Below are 18,766 nucleotides of genomic sequence, written 5' to 3' on the forward strand. Positions count from 1 at the left end.
TAGCCCTAGTGTGTAGACACTGGGGGTGCTGAGTTCTCTGGGGAAAATCATATTTGGGGGATATGAGGCAGAAGCCACAGGCGCTGGTGGTCTGGGGCCCAGGTTGGTGGAGGAGGAGGGGCCGAGGGAGGGCTGCCGTGGTCTGCTTGGTGCTCAGGCGTAGCCCTGGCAAATCCCTGGTCAGGGCCTCCCTCAGGCCGGGTCATGGGATGAAGCTGTAGTCTGGCTCCTCTCCGGGCAAGGCCAGGAGACGGAGGCTGTCTGAGGGCAAGGACATCTCATAGCATGGCAGGGCTCTGGCTGGTCACTGCAGGGCCTTTCAGTGGGCACAGCTGAAGAAAGTGCTGCTGCTTCTTGTAGGGCAGGACAGACCCTGAGTGACTTCTCAGGGTGGCCTGGGCGTGGAGGAAGAGATGCTCAAAGGCAAATCTTGGCCTGACCCTTTCTCTGCAGCTCAACCTCCTCCCTTTCCTTGGGATGGAGGAGGGGAGACATCCAGCAGGAAGATGAGGGTAACCCAGAAGGATTTGCCCAGGATCTGGGGAGCCCAGCCTGCAAGAGGAGGGAGGTCCATTCATGTTTTTACTATGACTGAAACTGAACTTTAAGTCAAGGAGCCAGGAGTTTGAATCTGGGCCCCACTGTTCCCTCCTTTGGGAACCTGGGCCATCGGTTCTCTCACCTGTGCAAGAGGAGAAGAGCTGTTTTCCTGGGGCGGGGGCGGGTGAGAGACTCCCACCAGGGTGATGCTCCTGTAGCCAACATGTGTTCGGCCAAAGTGGGAAATACATATTCTTCCTACAACTTGGTCCCTAGAGAAAAACCACTGATTCCATCTGGGGCTTAACCGAAGAGGCAGTGATTTGCTCCAACGCTGGAGGAAAAACTGGCCAGTTGGAGTTCAAGATATGACACAATACTTTATGGTCTTTTAAGGGCTTGTCAAGGCGAATTTTCACCATCCTCCATTTCTACCATCCTTGCCAACCCTAGAACCGTGTTCTCCATGTGGTTCTAAGAGATGTGACTCTACTTTTGGCGACAGTCCCCTTTTGAAATGAAACTAACTTGTTGGTGGGTGTGGGCTTGTTGTTAGTATCATCATTTTGTGATTCAGGAAAGGTGAGTCTTTCTATCACCAAGAAGCAATGCCCCCCGTCCCAGCCACTCCTAGGCCTCCACTTCCATGGAGAGGGGCTGACTGGTCCCAGCCCTCAGCGCCACTCACTGCCCCCTGTTGGTGTCCCATCCGTGCGTCATGACCTCTCTCCCCCATGTCCCATCCTGTCACTGTACGTCCGAATCTGATGCAGTCTCTGCTCTGTGTTCCCTCCTCGTGTCCTGCCTGGAACCTCCTGGCCCCCACGCTGCTCCTCAGGTTTCTGCTGACAGCCGAGCTGTGTGGGCCTGTCCCCTACCACACACACTGTGCCTGGCCCGGCTCCAGCCAGGAGTGAGGCCGACACTAGGAGGAGAGGGGAGGAGGGGCTGGCTGCTGGCTGCGGAAGTCACACTGCCCAGGCCAGCTGGGGCAGAGGCAGGGGCTGTGAGCATTTACACTGGAAATGCCCAGTGAGCCACCCTGGCCGCATCTGCAGAGGCCCTGGATGGAGAGGACAGAATCTTAGGTTCCTGGCACTCAGAGCCTCCTGGATCTTGGAGTCAGAAAGCCCAGAATTAGACCTGAGGACCCTCAGAGAATATCCAGTGCCTCCCACTGGCAAACGCCTACCCAGAGGTCATCTCAAGTCTCCCCTCTGCTCCCTGCACAGAGCAGCAAGGGGAGCAGCCTCCTGGCCTCTCAGATTTTAGTGCTTGCAGGATGAGCCTTTGAAGAGCCGTCAGGCTGTGGCTACCCAGAGACCTGGACAGAGGAGAGGGCCTGCATCAACGGTTCCAGCCTCTTCTTTTCTAGTAGCTAGCTGAGCCACCTTGGGTGGATCGCTACCCATCTATGGGCCCCAGTTTCTTGCCTGTGCAATGCAAGTGTCAGTCCTGACCTGCAACCTTCTGTAAGTGCGAGCCTTTAAGACTCCGGGCTTAGAGCTGAAAGAAGGAGAAGATAATCTACGTGTCCTTCTCTCCCTGCTTTGGTCCCACAGTGGATGATAATACAGGGGAAGCTACAAATCCCTCCCAAGCTGGAATAGGCTGAGTGGCTGGGCCAAAAGACTCAAATTCTGGGCTCAGCTGTGTGTCTGCCTGTGCCTCAGTTTCTCCATCAGCATAAGAGAGCTGAATAGGCCAGTTGCTGGGAAGCTGTGCGCATGAGCAGGATTTCCGAGGCCACTTAGGGGACTGGCTCCCACACCTGTCTCTGCTTTGGAATCACCTGGGGATATCATTTACAATCAAGATGCCCAGGCCCCAGGCCAGACCGTGTTATCAAACTCCTCAGAGGGGGCCTGGTTATGTATATTTTGGACAAGTTTCCTGAGTGACTATGACACTTAACCAGACCAGGAGTGGGGGCCTTTCAGCGGAGACAAAGGGGGAGTCTAGGAGGAGACATTGGGCCTCGTCTCCAGACCTGAGCACCTTTTTGTCCTTCGTGAGCTTTGGATTCTGGAGGCCTTAGACAACTGGTGTCTGAGACCCAGGATTTGCTTGGCTTAGGGAGAGCCCTGGACCAAGAGAGGCTTGGCCTGGAGCTTGGTGGTTGGATTGTTGAGACCCAGGCAGCTGTGCACGAGGCCCCAGAACTCCAGGCTGAGAGAGGACTGGCCCTGCCAGGTCAGCGGCTGCTGGTGGCCCTGAGGCCCTGTCCCGATGCTGTTGCCAGAAAGGGACCACAGAGGATGACCCTGAGGCCCATCCTCCTTCCAACCCTCCCCCGTTGTTTGTTCCTCTGCTCCCTGCCGTTTTCACGCTGTGTCTTTTCCTGTCCCATCTCTTCTCCTTGTTTTTCCAGAAAAGAAAGTCCAGTTCCAGCGTTCAGTTAATGGTGAGTGTCTGCCGTCTCCCAAACGCCGGTAAACCCTGGGCCTCGAACCCTCGCTCCTGCCTCCCTCCTGCAGGCTGCACTGGGAACCTGGGGCGGGGAGAGGGTGCTCAGGGCGTGCTTGGTACGTGTGCCTCGTGTGACAATATGTGTGTTGTGTGTGTGTGTGTTGTTGGCGTGTTTCTGTTGACACCTCCAACGCCATGGCCCAGGCCAGCAGCCTGACGGTAGACCCGAGAACTCCCTCGATGCGAAGGTTGATTTGAAGCCCATCCCACATCCAGCCCGTGGCTTCTCGCTTCTCCCGGCCCTCTGCTCTGGAACTCAGCTCAGGGCTTGGTTTGTGCCAGTTGTGGCCACTGGGGGGCTTGGTTTGGCCAAAGTAGGCGGGCGCCATAGAGGCCCTTCTTGAGCTTCTGTGAGGCTACCCAGGGCCCGCCGGTGGCAGAGGAGCCGCCAGCCCCTGCCTCTGTCCAGGGGTTCCTGCAGTGGCATGGTGGCCCACGTCCCTCTTCTTCTGATTCCGTTGCTGTCTCCCTCAGGTGTGTGGTTTTTCTCCCCCTGAAAAGCCCAGCCTCTCTCACCCTGGGCCTCCCTGCTCTCTCTCTTCCTCTCCTGCCAGCGTGTGTATTCCTTCCCCATCCTGAGGCCGCCATGAGCCTCTCTGCCCTCCACACCCGCTCTCTGCTCCCTCAAGCAGACAGGGCTCAGGACCCCCTCCCGGCCCTTCCGGAAAGGCCAGGGCTCTCCATACATCCGCCCCTTCATTCACACCCCCTCCCCGCCACCAGCCACCTGCTTAGCTGGGCCCATCCCCTCCTTAGGCTTGGAGTCTGACGGGGTTTTCAATGCAGCATCTGGATGGCAGCGCCAGTGAGGCTCACGGAAACGGGGCTGCAGCATCAGGCAGCTGGGGCAGCCCGCGACTGGCCACACCTCTTCCTGCTTGACAAGCAGGCCTCACCACCTCCCATGTTCTCTTTGGCAGGAATCTTCAGAGAGCACCAACACCACCATTGAGGACGAAGACACCAAAGGTAGGAGGGGCCTGGCCTTCAGCATCTGGGCCGCCGGGCCTCCTGGCAGGCCTCCTTCACTGACTGTCTCCAGCCTGAAGGGGCCCCAAGGCCAACTCGGTGTCCTGTTCCTCTACAAAGAGCCTCGCTTTGGCTCCTTGTAGACTGGGTGCACAGTGGGACGCCATTTCCCCATTTGAGGGGCCTGGCCCACTAGTGGTACCCGGATGGACTTTTCTTACGGTAGCGGTTACGTGTGACTTTAACTTGTATTAGAAAAAATTAATTTAACATAGTCAAGTCATACATGGATCGAAGTGGTATACATTTTCCTTTTGAAGCATTTTTAAATGTTTTAAAAAAAGAATTGGTTTTAAAAACTTGAAGTAATAATAGTAGAGGAAGGGAAACAAAAAATGTAGAAAGTTCAGCAACCTGGAATATGGGCAACACTGCCTAAGACCAGCCCAAAATGCATGGGCTACTGTAGCCAGTGGCAAAAAATCTTCACAAGCCCTTAGATGAAAGGGGGAGCAAGACCCCAGATAACTGTGGTCCGATACTAAGAGAGGAAATAATAGGATGGTGATAGGAATAATGGCTGTGTTTCATGGGGCACTTGCTGGGTGCTAGACCAGCTTCAAGTGTCTGATATTCACCTGAGCTTCACAACAAGCCTAGGAAGTAGGTACTGTGATTGATCGCATCCTACAGCCCAGAAACGGAGGGGGTGAGTAAATCAGCCCAAGGTCCCCGAGCGCGTGAAGGGTACAGTTAGGGTATGAACCCAGGCAGTGTGGCTCTAGGGCCTGGCTTATAACCTCACTGGGGAGGCCTTGGCGTGTGGAAAGTGTGCCTGGAGCTTGGAGGAGGGAACGCCAACTTCCACTCAGGGGACACCAAATCCTTGGGTGCGTTGGCGACATCCTGCTGTTCTGCCTGTACCCAGCCCTCTGTTCCCCCAGGACAGGGAGACTGGGGAGGGTGGGGGTACTTACACTCGGGCGTGAGTCAGAGATGCCTGGGGAATCTCTGAAATCTAGGGAAACAGCACTGACCTGCAGAGATCACAGCTGCGCCAGCTGAGATAGTTTCAGGAGTTTAGATGATTTGCTTCTAAAAGAATACAATGGTGGGTAAAAGAGCATTTTATTACGTGATGAATATTTTTGTACAGCTGCCATTCAGGGTCATTTAAGGCAGTTTCGACACACTAAACGCCGTCGACTGCCTCCTGACTCTGCCAGGACGTTTGGAAGCCCAGCCCCACGCTGTGTGTGTCCCTCTCTGGTCGTGTCCAGCTGGGAGTGGGGGGCGGGGGGGTGGGGGCAGGGTGCGAGAGCAAATCAAGCTCCTACGGTGGCACCAGGGCCGACCTTCAAAAGGCATCATCTTGAAGAAGAATTCCCTGGGGATCGGGTCAACATTCTAAGCCCCTTGAGAATGATTTTTCAGCACATTCCTGGCTCTGCTCCTTTGGATTCTGATTCCATAGGTTTGTGGTGGGCTGAGATAGCGTGTTTCTGAGACATTCGCTGGATGTGAGGCTCACTGCCTCAGCGGGAAGAGTTAGGTGCTGGGATTTTTGAGACTTGCTGTGGCCAATAATCCTGGTCTCAGAGCAGACAGGGTCTGTGGAGGCAGACTGGCTCTGTGATTCTCCACGGGAGTCCATTTGCTGGGTGACCTCAGCCACTTGCTGGCTGAACCTCTCTGAGCCTCAGTTTCCTTAACAGTAAAGAGATGATAATAATAACAAGCTCAGAGGATCACTGTGCAGATGAAGGGAGAGGCTGTGTCTAAAGTGCTTACACAGTGTTTGGCATATGGTCACTGTTTAATAAACCTTGGTTTCTTTTCCTTCAAACTGGATCTTATGGTTGAAGGACAGGAAGCCGTATGACGTTTTCTTGGAGCATCAGTTTTACTCAAAGATTATTTAAAGACAGATATGTCTATGTTAAACAGACAGAGAAGTGTTTGGAATAGAATGTAAAATTTGTATGCGCTATTAATGTAAAATGTGACCCGTTAAAGACATTTTTCACCCGGGGTAACAGATCTGGGTTGTATCCCCGAGGCCTGACATTTACAATCATTATCCTCTGCTCTAGCGATAGCAGGGCGGGAACATTTGCCAAGTCTTGAATTTTAGTTCACTTATGCCCCTTTTAAAGAGAGGAGGATGGGACTTCCCTGGCGGCCCAGTGGTTAAGACGCCACGCTTCTACAGCAGGGTGCACAGGTTTGATCCCTGGTCGGGGAACTAATATCCCACGTGCTGTGCAACGTAGCCAAAAAAAAATTAAATTAAATTAAAAAATAAAATAAAATAAAGAGGGGAGATTGAGGCCTAAAGAAGAGAAAGGGCATGTCAATGTTATTAATGGTAGAACTGGGACCCCGTTCCCTGCCTCAGTTTCCCCACATATAAAAGGCCATGTCTGATGGAAGAGATGCTGGCCCAGCCAGGAGCTTCTCCCCCCACAGTTGGCAGGAGAGAGGAGATCTGTGCCTCCCCCAGCTTCTCCAGGCCTCAGAGAAATTTTCCAGAAAACCATTTTCTGGTGTTAATTTGTTAAATCTTCTTGCTAAGTGAGAATAGCAGCTGGTGGGGTGGATTCTGACCTAACATTAAAGTTAATTAGAAATGTCATCCTCCAGGGAACATTTTCCCCTGAGCAAAGAAAGGGACATTAATATTTCAGAGCCCCTCAGCCTTAATACACAGGCTTCTCACCCTCTGAGCTGCACGGGGCTCTGCCAGGCTTTCTCCCCACTGCCCTACCTCCTCCTGGTCAGCTCCTTGAAAATTCAATTTCCTCTCCAACCCAAAGAGCTGCCTCAGAATCTGGGCAGAGACATTCTGGGAAATATCAGTTAGGAATGCTGATCCCATCTCTGCCTCCACATGCTGTATGACCTTGAGAGAGTGCCTTAACCTCTCCGGGGCTTCAGCTTTCCCATCTATAGGGGAGTGCTCCTGGCTGTCTGGGTGAATGCCTGGCAGATGAGAAATGCCAGAGACTGCTACTGAGCAGATGCTGGATGAATCTTTCATATAGCAATAGGTCTGCCGAGGACATAGGAAGAGCTCAGAACCAGAGTGAATTTCTCCAGATCTAAGGAGCACCAGATCCCCAGATCTTTGGCCCCAGAGAATGAAGCTAGGGAGATTCCTTCCCACTAGGCTTCAACTGTTGGCAAACTTGGTGTCCTGAGTGGCTGAAGGACAAGTTAGGCACTGTCTCAGGCTGCATTAATAGAGGTATAGTGTCCAGAATTGGGGAGGTGATAGAGCATGCTACCCTAGATGCGGCTTGAATATTCTGCAATATTCAAGCCGCATCAGGGATTGTGTGCTTACACTCAAAGAGGCATCTAAACAGCTTAAGTACCCTCGAAGAGTAGACGGCCAGCTGGAGTCAGACCCTGCAAACCACATCTAGGAAGCTTTCAGTCCTGAGAAGAAAAGGCTGGTTGGGGGAAGGCATAGAGTTTGGGGAAGCAGGTACACACTGCAGGGTCCCAGAAGGCAGACCAGAACTATAACTAGAGACTTTTAGGGGGAGATTGCAACTTGAAAGAAGGAGGTGGATGCAAATGGCAAAAGCTGTCCAGCCGTGTGGTGGTCTCCCCAGCAGGCTGCAAGCCCCCAAGTTCCAACCAAATCTGATCCATCATATATGTAATCTGAGGCTGTCCTCAGGGAGAACTTCCAGTTCAGAGCTTTCCAGTGATGATAATCACAGCTCTTGCTTATGGAGCGCCAGGCACTGTTCTCAGTGCTTTACATAATGCATCATTATTTACATAAATGAGTTGATATAAAGGGCTTGGAACGGTAGCTGGTTCTGAGTGAGCACCATATGTGTGTTATTTTTATTGATGTATTCTTAACTCAATCCTCAGAACCACCCTATGAGGTAAGTACTATTAGCAGCTCCATTATACATGGGGGAAACTGAGGCAGGGGGAAGTACCTGCCCAAGGTCACACAGCTACCAAACAGCAGTGCCAGGATCCAGACTGAGGGGGTGTGGCTCCAGATCCCATGCCTTGACCGCTTGGCTAGCCTCTCTGAGATGGTGGTGAGAAGCAGCCCACGGGAGGTAGGGCGTTAAGCGCAGGCTCGTGGAAGGTCAGGCTGGACATGCTCTAAAAGCTGTGCAGAGAAGGCAAGGGGGGGGGGGGCCATGGGTCCCCTGGCCTGCCAGCAGCATGAGGAGTCACTCTGGATTGTCACCCTGATTCCGTGTGGGAGAGGCTGGAATGAGGGGTCTCCTGGCGGAGGTGGGTTTCTCCCCATCCTCCATCTCCAGCTTGCATGAAGGAGGGCAGAGTTGACCAGGAGGCCAGGCTGTTGGGTTCCTTAGGGATGAAGCCACCAGGTGACTTGAGCCATTCCAGGGAATAGAGCAAAGACAGCAGCCCCAGGCCCTGATTTGGTCCCTCCACTCATCCATTCATTCACGCTGCCTCCGTCTCAGCCCCAGGCAGGGCCCCAGAGTCAGCCGGCTGACCTCACGGTCTAAGACAGACTCGTTCCCAGCCCTGGTGATTCTTAGCAGCGCCAGGAGATAAACAGTGAGTGGCTCCCACTGTGGTGACGGACACTGGAGATGCTCACTTCAGTGATGTGACGCCTACCGAGCACCCCCCACGTGCCAAGAGCTGCGCTGGGCACCGGGCCCTGCCCTGAGGGGCAGGTGGTGTGGGGAAGAGGGTGATGGGCTCTGGAGCTGCACAGTCTGCTCAGGGCGGCTGGACAGCTGGAGCAGACTATTTCACCTGTCGCCTCCAGGGTGGCTGGAGCTGGGAGGTGAGAACCACAGGAAGTTGTGCTAAGAGGCTTCAAAGAGTCGCGGCTCAAGCACTGGCGCCCTCACTCCGTAAGGAACGCCTGCGGGGCCAGGCCTGCTCCAGGGATCAGTGAGCCTCCACAGAGCTCCTGTCGGAGCTGGGAAGAGACAAGCACACGGGCCCAACACCACACAGAATGTGTGAGGGCTCCTGGGTCCTGTGGAAAGGCCCCGGGCTGGGAGCCAAACCCCGCACCCGAAATGTTCCGTGTCCTTGAGCGAGCCGCACGGCATTCCAGGCTTCCGTCTCCCCAGGGGTTGGATAAGCAGGCTGGTCCCCGAGGGCTCTCGTGGCCTGGGTGTCCTGCGATCCTGCGTCCTCTGGGCCTGAGGGGAGCCCCCCAGCGCGAGGTGGGTCGGGGCGGCACCGCAGCGGCTGAGGAAGGGGGTGGGGACAAGGCCTCTGCCCGGAGAGGGCCGCCTCCCACGCTCCCAGCCTGAGAAACGGCCGGCGTGTCCGCCCACCTCGCCTGAGGCGGCTCCGGCAGGCCAGCCCGCGGACTGGGTTGGAGGCGAGGCGTGGGCCGGGCCCTGGGAAACCTCGTGAGGCTTCTGGTAGGACAGCCCCGTTGGCTTCAAATTCTTTCACTGCGGAGGCTTGGGCTCCTCATGTGTCAGATGGAGGGAAGCTGGCCTTGCCTCCCCCCACCCCCCAGGCTGTGAGGAGCAGATGCAGCAATGCGTATGGGAGGATACAGGAAGCAGCACGTACACCGTGTGCCTACTGTGTGCCAGGCTCTGGTGCAAGTGCCTCAGGCACATCATCTCCTCCCACGCTCATAACAACTCCAGGACGAGGACACTGTCGTCTCCATGTGATGGACCAGAAAACAATATGTGGCCCGTGGTTGCATAGGTTGTAAAGACCTGGGCTGGGATTTAGGTGAAGCCTGTCTCCTTTACATGACTTGTTCTGCACTGAACGTGTGAGAGGTGATGGTGTCCCAATCTTACAGATGGGAAAACTGGGGCTCAGAACATCACGCACCTAATAAGAAAACGGATGTCTAATCCTCTACCAGAAAGACAACAGCTGTTTGTGGTGTTTCAGTGGCGGACAGGGGAGGCCAGGTGTCAGCAACTGGGATTCATTATGTCTAGAAAGTTCTGGAAAGCTCAGTGCCTGATTCCTATAGGCCCCCAAATGGAACAAAAACGGGCCCAGATTTGAGGGATGAGTGAGCCTTGAGCCCTTTCTAGTGGCCCCAGCTTGGACCATGGGGTAGCCCCTGGTTTGTGGCCGCTGGTGACAACAACCACAGGTGACCTTGCTTGGATTCAGGTGGGAAAACAAGGTGATGGAGAAGCGTATGTTGGAGTCAAGACCTGGGCTCAAATCAGGCCGCGAGAGCCAGAATCATGCGTGCTGTTTGGAGGCTGAGGCTGCCAACTAAGACGCTGGCTCTGCCCTGTGTCGTCCAGGGAACTGTCACACCTTTTCACCTTTCTGGGCCTCCGTTTCTTCCTCCAGGAAATGGGACTGATGACACCCAGGGAGAGTGTAAGGATAAATGAGACAATCTCTCTGAGGCCCTTGGGCGCCAGGACAGGGTCTGGCACACGCTAGGGGCTCAGGAGCCGGTGGTTGGTACCGCATCCCGATCACTATCATTATTATTTCTCTGTGTCCCCTCCTGCCTTACAGTGCGGAAACAAGAAATTATAAAAGTGACAGAGCAGCTGATTGAAGCCATAAGCAATGGAGATTTTGAGTCCTACACGTGAGTCGGCTGGGTCTATTCTGCATGTCCTGCCTGAGTCGTTGATCAGGGGGCGCCGATAGCTAACTTTGGGGTCCTTGTCTCTGACCCTCATTCACTCACTCTGCATGTGCCGTGAATCAGGCTGAACGCGTATTTCTGGTTTGCCTTCAGACTTTATGTTTGCATTAAGCTTTCTGCTCACAACACTTGTCTGTATCTCAGTCCTGCTCCTCCTCCTACTCTTATCTTCCCCAGGAGGAACTCCAACAAACCTCTTTTGCTTCCCCAAGGACAGAGGGGGTGGTTGCCACCACAACATGGGCCTCCTCAGGAGCTGAGCTGGGAAGGAGGGGAGGGAGGCAGGCCCCTCTGCAGTCCTGCCACGTGGACCTGGGGCCTCATCCCAGACCTCCTCTGACCTCAGATGGGCAGGAGCAGGCAGGAACCCATAGGGTTTGTACCTCCAGTGAGTGGGGTGAGCAAAAGAACCTCCAGAAGGAATCTTAAATCCTCTGGGGATAAGGCAGCGTGCACAAAAATAGCATGATATGAAACAGGTGGTATGAGACGTCTCCTGTACACCTGGACCAGCTGTTGGAGGGGTGGCTGTGTGCAAAAGCTGGGCTGGAGCGCCCCCTGGTGGCCACCCTCATCCTTGCTGGTCTGGCCCAGGAGCAGGCCCTCAGCGGGCCCCCAGGAGAGCCAGGATTCTGCGCTGAGGCCTCAACATCTTGGCCAGAGATAACAAGGCCTGGGCCTGAGGACCCTGAATATGCTTTTTGGTGGACAAAAGCTGCCAACTAAGGGCAGAATGACCCTTGCCTATTGGGTTCAGGTGAGATGGGAATAACCGGGCCGGGCTTTGCCCCGCCGACGGCCTGATCTTAGTTACCGCTATGCCTAGGAGCTGAAGTTTGTTTCTCAAAGGCTTGGCAGGCCAGGTGCATCCTAATCGTGGGAGGGTTTCACAGCAGCAGCAGCAGGTGGCAAAGTCCCAGCCATCTACTGATTATCTCTGGAGGAACAAGGATCTCGGAAGGTACAGGGGTGAGACAGGCCGCTTGTACGTGTGAGTGTGATGCACGTGTCCACACGTGCATGTTGGTGACTGTGTGCACAAGGGGTGTGCATGGGTGTGTGCGCACGTGTGCCCCTGCGGGTTGCATAAAAGCACTGAGCGGTTTTGCCTCCCTCCCTGGAAAGAATTGAGTCAGCTGTGGGAGAGCCCGAGAGTGGCTCTGGCAGGACACAGCCAGGGAGGGAGGGAGAGTGAGGTGGCTCCTGTGGACCCCAAGCCCCTCAAGCCTTCCACCTCTGTGATGTCACTTCCTCTGGCATCTGCAGCCTAATCTAGGTTCTCACCCTTTGCCATGACCTCTGGGCCTGTGGTGCCAAGTCTGGCCCTGCGTTACCCTGGATAAACCCCTGCATCTCACGGAGCCTCAGTTTCCCTATGCGTACAGTGGAATTGGAGCAGGTGGTCTCTGAATCCCTTCAGAGGCAGGGATGCCCAGAGACCTCCTGGAGAGGGGCTCCTTGTGCGGGGGAGCAGTGCTTAGTCTTCCAGACGGCCAGGGCTCAGACCCCAGCCTTGGAGGATTCTGGATCTGGAAGAGTTCCAAGCATCCCGTACGGTCTGAGCACAATCCCCCAGCCCTCCACTCACCACGGTGTCCACCTGAGACGATGCTGGGCCCGACGCCCTCCTCCACTGTCTTCAGCCCCTCCCCAGGTCGGGATCTTTGCTTGTCCTGGGGTACTTCTTGTCCGTGGCTTCACTGTCATCATCACAGGGGTTCAGGCTGTGTCACAGAAGATCCCAGAGACCTAGGGGTGGGGGGAGACATTTTTTCCTTCCTCCATCTGGCTGTCAGGGTCTCCCAGAAAACAGACCTGGGTGGGAGCACTGAGCTGAAAATGCACAGCAGAGGGCCTCCTTGGCCACACCCTGTGCTACTTCCCTCTCGGGCATCATTACTTGGAATGCTATTGTCCTCACTTTACAGAAGAGGAAACTGCAGCTCACCGGGAGGGCTGCTGCCAACAATAGGGCATCTTTGTTTAAAGCAGCAAAACGTACCCCCTCCAGGGACACAACTACTTGGTGAACAGAAGTCACTTTAAAGTGAAGGAAAAGGTCTCCACGCCCAAGGAAGACAAATTAGGAAAAGCCCCCTCTGGATGGATGTGCTGCCCTGGGCAGAGGATGTAATTTGGAGAGTGGTGTACAGGCTGGATTATCCCTGCCAGCGCCTTGGGGCAGAGCACGACGCACGCCGTTCGTGGTGCTCTTGCTTAGAGAGGTTAAGCCCCTTGCTGGGGGTCATAACCTGTAAGTGGCAGAGCCATGACCTGGACTCAGGCTTCCCAGTTCTCAGTGGCACCAGCCAGTCAGCAATGCCCCACACTGTAACTGGACCAGCCCTGTCCCGTCCGCCAACCTGACTGAGGCTGTGAGATGGGCGCAGTCACTTTGATTTCATAGGCTCAGCGTCCTGGGGTCCAGGCCCCTGGAATTAAGAGGGGGCACCCGAGCGGCCCCCCCAGCCCATCTTTCCTCTGACTTCCTCCCCCCAGGAAGATGTGTGACCCCGGGATGACGGCCTTCGAACCCGAGGCCCTGGGGAACCTGGTCGAGGGCCTGGACTTCCATCGATTCTATTTTGAAAACCGTGAGCAACCCCTTCCCTCTGAGCTGCCTGTTGTCTGCTCTGTTCCGTGTGCTGCCAGCTGGCACAGCAGGGTGACGGGCAGGGCCCCCGGGGCGGCTCGGGAGGTGCCGGAGAGGAAGCTCCTGTGTGGATAGCTTCCCTCTCCCTACCCTGGCCCGCCTGACCGCCGTGGCTGCGGGTGGGGGCCTAGGTTAAGCGTGGCAAGCCCCCCCAGCGCTCGCCTGCCCATGACCCTGGGAGGGCCTGGGGGGGACTTCTCTTCTCTTTCTACAGATAAGGGAGCCCTTCCACCAGGGCACACCCCCAAGTTACAGTCCCCTGAATGCCTGCGGCCACCCCACCTGCCCAGCTGGTTGCAAGCAGGCGCGTGTGTTGCCATTGTGCAGTGGCCCCTGTGGGTGGGTGTCCGGGAAGAGGAGGGGACCGAGCTCACACTGCTGTGCCCTGCCTGTTTGTCTAGGTCTCTGTCCGCACGTCTGTCCTTCCCAGGCCTCTCCTTTGCAGGAGAGATCCTGGCAGCTTTGCAACCCGGGGCTGTCAGGGGGCTGAGACTGGTCCTGACCTAGGGCGCTTTCTGCCTGTGTCTGTGTCTCACCTTGGCCAGGGGTCAGACAGGGACGAACCAAAGCACACGGAGGTTAGACTCATGCGGCTCCAGACCTGGAGGGAGGGCCTGAGAAGTGGCGCCTCCAGGGTCCCCCCGGAAGGAAGGCACGTACCACCGAGGCTATGCTAGGTGATTTCCGGTGCGTGTGGACACCAGTTGAAATAGCGCTGGTTCAAACAGTGAGAAAGTTGGTCCGTTTCTAAATTCTCTTTCTATATATCCGACTCTGCCAAGAGGAAAGGCTCAGTTTAATGTTAGTGTGTCTTAAACACCTACCACTTATCAAAAACAGAGTGGTCTCAGGCTCAGATCGCTTACAGGCAAGAGCACGGAGCTAGAACTAAATAGCTTGATTTCATTTTCACTGGACTTATTATTAAAATAGTATTCTGTGAGACTGGTTATTCGTTAATGATTGTACCAGAAAGTTTTCTTTTAAAATAAATTTGTATAAATTAATAAAGTGAATTGATTTAAGGAAATATGTTCATAAAGTAAGTACAGGTAGATGGTAAAAATAAAGGTGATACTTAAGCAACTGAAGTTGGATCTAGTCCAACTCTCCATTGTACAGAAGGGGAAACTGAGGTCCAGAGAGGGGAATGACCTGTCCAAAGGAACCCAGAAATTTGTTGGCAGAATGTGGTCCTCACTCCCTCCAGTGTCTTCTTCCTTCGCCATGATCCCCCCTCACCCGGGCATTAGAGTCCCCTAGCTGGACACGCCTCTCCTGCCTGCACGCAGTCTGACGGAATCTTATAGAGTACGAGGGCTTAAGAGCATCCCCAAAACGCTGTGAAGAAGGAAGCTGCATTTTCCTTTGACAAATCAAACACTGATTTTCCAAGGCTAGCAATGGAGGCAGAATGTGAAGAGAGGTGGCTGGACCCCACCGTCCCCATCACCCTGCAGGTCCCTAGTTGATCACCATGGCCGCCTCTATACTGGTCTTTCCTCTGGTGGGGCGCTGGTTCCCCGCAGTGAACTCCACAATCCCCACAGAGCAGAGCAGAGACCAGGCTGAATCGGCTCTGAAGACCGACCAGTGGCAAAAGGGAAAAAACATCACAGAAGGCTGTGCTAGCCCTTGGCCTGCATCCCAGCAGCGAGCCCCATCACAGCACCAGCCTCCTGGACTCGGGGCTTGGACACCTGGTCAATTCAAAGGACCCACAAGACCAAGACCCAGAGTAACTGCCTGCCCTGGGGCAAGTCCCACCCTTCTGCCTGCTTTTTCCTGCCGGAGGACCTGGCCCTTTCTCCTATGCTATTCACAAGGGTAGAAAATGAAAGCCTTGAGTCTCTTCAAGAGATACCATATTAGGGTAGCCATTGCTTTACAAATGACCCCCAGGACCCCAGCCCTGTCAGGCAACAGTAAGGCCCAGTGCCCTAAACAATGCAGAGCTCTGTTTGTCCCTTTGGAGATTGTTCGAGATCGTCCCAATTCAGGTCCACCTAGAGACTGACTTCTTTTAGGTTCTACTGCATTTCTTTCAGAAACTGGCCCGACTTTGACAAGTCCGATTGCGTCTCTGGACCTCAGTTTCCAGGTCTGCTAAATGGATGCATTGAATTAGCCGGCGCTGAGTGCCTCCAGCCCCGGATGCTGTCAAGGATGGTGATAGAGGCCTCTTTGCATTTTGTGGGAGGGCCATGGTCTGACTCTGACTTCTGAGGTCACTCCCAAGCCCATAACGCAAAAGCTCTGCACGCTCTCTGTCCAAGAGCCCAGAACTGTAAAAGTCAACATATCTAAGACTCAGTGATTTTGAGTCATGTATCCAAAGCCTGGGGATAGTGTGATTATAATATTTAGGGGGTGGATACTATTGGATGCTTTCTGAAGTCCTGGAAAAAAAATAACAAATTTACGTTTCTCAGGAAATCAGTGGCTCACAAACCTGGCTGGGCATCAGAATCAGAGGATGGGGGAGGGGAAAGGGGAGAGAAAGTTTTAATATTATAGATTCCTGAACTGGCATCTCCAAGGATGGGGCTGGGCACTCTATATTTTAAGTCAGCTCTCCATGCATTCAGATACATTTGGGCTACACTAAGAGAAGGCATGAGGGTTCCTCGGAAGCCCAAGATCCTGGCGACCCCTTAGGTCAAAGACCACTCCTTAGGTCCTTGTCTTTCTGTGCTTTTGTTTTCTATCTTGCTGAAAACATTGAGAGTTCCTAGAAACAAGAAGACAATGAGGATGATAGTGGAAGTGGCGGCTCTTGTACCACACAGAGAGAGCTGGTTTTGTCAGTTCTATCATGATTATAAGAGCTATGCATTTCCCCCGAACTCTGGAAAGCTCCATGACCTCAACCATGACCATCAATACCATCCTTATAATTCCAAGAGTCTAAGATTCTATAATTTTAATATTCTTCAAGTTTCCATAATTCCGTATGTTGAAAATAGAGGTGGCAAATGAGGGGCCCAGAAGTCATATCTGGACTACATATGTTTCATGTGATCTGCATGATGTTTTAAAAATGGATTTGATGCCAATAATTAAAAATGAGGCATTTGACATAAAAAAAATCCAGATTTCTAGATTCTCTTGAAAAATCAGGCGTGGCGACACCGGTCCCACTTACATAGCAAATACGAGGGAAGCTGTGCACAGGGCACCTCCATAGAAGGGACTTGGTGCCCTATTCCCCTCAGTCTCCACCACTCCCTATTGTCCCCCTGACTCAGAGACAAAGGGCCTGTTGTCATTTAGCATCTTATACCCAGTTCAGCCCCCTTGTTTATATACTCTCCTGGCCTCTGTAGGGATCTGGGTTGAGACTCTGGTCTAAGCTCACCTGATTCTACATTCACCTGTGTGTCTGAGATACTGTGATTCTAAAATCCCGTTCCCCTGCATTTGAAGAATACAGCTTGTCTTGAAGTTCACTGTATCTCAGCTGGGATATGATCCAGTCGTCTACAAGTTCTGCCTTGATTCCCAGGTAGCTGAGCCCTTTCACAGACACCTGCTCCTCTGGAAATGAGGCAAGCAGAGGTGCCTCTGCTGAGAGGGTTGCTGAGAACTGGGGAAGTGAACGAAGTGAGGCAGGAGGCCCCCCAGGTGCAACTTCTCTGCCCCCTCCCACCCCACCTGCAGTGTGGTCCCGGAACAGCAAGCCTGTGCACACCACCATCCTGAACCCCCACATCCACCTGATGGGTGACGAGTCGGCCTGCATCGCCTACATCCGCATCACGCAGTATCTGGACGCGGGCGGCATCCCCCGCACGGCCCAGTCGGAAGAGACCCGTGTCTGGCACCGCCGGGATGGCAAATGGCAGATCGTCCACTTCCACAGATCGGGGGCGCCCTCCGTCCTGCCCCAGTAAGAGCCCTCCTTCCTGCCAGCTGTCACTCAGCACAATCTAAAGGAACGGGGTGGTGCTGGTCTGGAGACAGTATACATTGGGGAACCAGCTGCTGGAAGGCCCTGAGGTGGGAGTGGGAAGACCATAGGGAGGCGATCAGGCCTGCGGGTCCCAGGGGGTCGGGGAGAAAAGCTGGGTGGGACCCACAGGAGGCAGCTTGAACTCCAACCAAGGAGGTGGGTGGGGTGGTTGCCTGAGGAAAGTGGTGCCCTCAGAAGCACCCACATTACCCACCACACATACCATGTCTTACAGCTGAAGGACCAGGCTGGGGGCACTGTACCGCAGAGAGGCACGCTTCATCCGTGGAATGTGGCTGCTGGTTCTCCCACTTGGATTTCGCTGGAATTCCCCCAATCACATCCTCCTACCACCATCACCATCACCATCACCTTCATACCTTTGTTAAGAAAACCTGCCAGTTCGCAAAAGCCATCACGACTTCAGAGCAAATGGCCGCCTCTCCCCGTCCCCACTTGTCACTCTTGCTCTCTGTCCCTTGCCAGAGCCGGGCTTCCTCAGGCCCAGGTGCCCTTGGTGCTGGACCCGAGGACCGCCCCCCCGCCCCGGCTGTCATTGGCCTGGTCTTGCCTTGGCCGTAGGCCACAGTGCCCAGCTGTGTGTTCACCCAGGGGCTGGGGAGGAGGGGCGGAGCCAGGAGGAATGTGGCATCCGCCCGACCCTCTCCCTGATCTCTCCTCTTCCAGGGTCCTCTGGGGAAGGGCAGGAGAATGCCCAGTCCCCAGAGCAAACCTCCCCCGCGGGAGAGGGTGAGAGAGGAGCAGATGCCAGGAGCCTCCTGCCTCCGACTGCCTTCCTAACTCTTCTCCCATCCTGTCCTGCCCTGCTGGTCTCCAGCCGACCCTCCTCCCTCAGTGTGGGGAGCGTGATCCTCTCAGGGTGCCCCCACTTCTCTCCTTCTTCCTTCTGCTGACGTTTACCTCCAATTAACTGCCCATTCCACCCTTCTATCAGGCCTGGAGACTTCCAGCTTCATCATATCCAAGGGAGAGAATCTGATTGCTTTTGGGGGGCAAAAGAAAACAACGTTTAGGTATCACTTCTACTTGGACCGCATGCCTTTTTATAGCCAAACTTCTGTGTTTCGTAAATGGATTTTGCGTTAATGCCTATTTATGTAATAACTAGACCTCTCAAATTATTGTGAGAAGGGTTGGGTTGGGAAGGGAGGTGGGAAGAGGGGTGAGGGGTAGTTTTTTTTTCTGTTTTAGGTCTTTTTTCGGGGGGGGGGTCACCTCTGAGACGGACTTTGTCACTTGTGGTTGTCTGGGGTTGAGGTGGACTCAGCCCTGAGGGGAAGGATCTCTTTGACATTTCAGTCACCAGGTTCCCTTGGGGACTGGAGAGGCATCTGATGTTAGTGCTGACGAAGAAATAGCAAATCAGGGCAGAGAGAGTGGGGGAGGTTGTCAGGGTGGCGGTATCCGGACTTTACCTTGCTTGTCTCCCAAACTGGGGTCCTTACGACCATCTTCCCAGGACTGCATCCCCCACACCTGTGCACCACCCTCAGCACCCCCCACCCGTCTCTGGGGGGTTCGCAAGCATGTGTCTTCATGC

At 54.4% G+C, this 18,766-nt stretch overlaps 1 protein-coding gene across 3 annotated transcripts in view; it reads left to right on the plus strand.

Moving 5' to 3' along the window:
• The window catches only part of CAMK2A (calcium/calmodulin dependent protein kinase II alpha), a 30,608-nt gene extending 12,278 nt beyond the window's left edge, over positions 1-18,330 (plus strand). For 2 of the 3 annotated variants that reach the window (XM_057731072.1, XM_057731090.1), the window contains 6 exons: positions 2,912-2,944; positions 3,930-3,978; positions 10,465-10,540; positions 13,100-13,194; positions 16,914-17,142; positions 17,441-18,330. In XM_057731072.1, the coding sequence (XP_057587055.1) occupies positions 2,912-2,944; positions 3,930-3,978; positions 10,465-10,540; positions 13,100-13,194; positions 16,914-17,142; positions 17,441-17,444 (486 nt within the window). In that variant the 3' untranslated portion in view covers positions 17,445-18,330. The remainder of the gene's footprint in view (positions 1-2,911; positions 2,945-3,929; positions 3,979-10,464; positions 10,541-13,099; positions 13,195-16,913; positions 17,143-17,440) is intronic. The other variant, XM_057731082.1, reaches the window with a different exon arrangement.
• Positions 18,331-18,766: the final 436 nt, after the last annotated feature.

The sequence above is a fragment of the Hippopotamus amphibius genome, chromosome 1, assembly GCF_030028045.1.
Source record: "Hippopotamus amphibius kiboko isolate mHipAmp2 chromosome 1, mHipAmp2.hap2, whole genome shotgun sequence".
NCBI lineage: Eukaryota > Metazoa > Chordata > Mammalia > Artiodactyla > Hippopotamidae > Hippopotamus > Hippopotamus amphibius.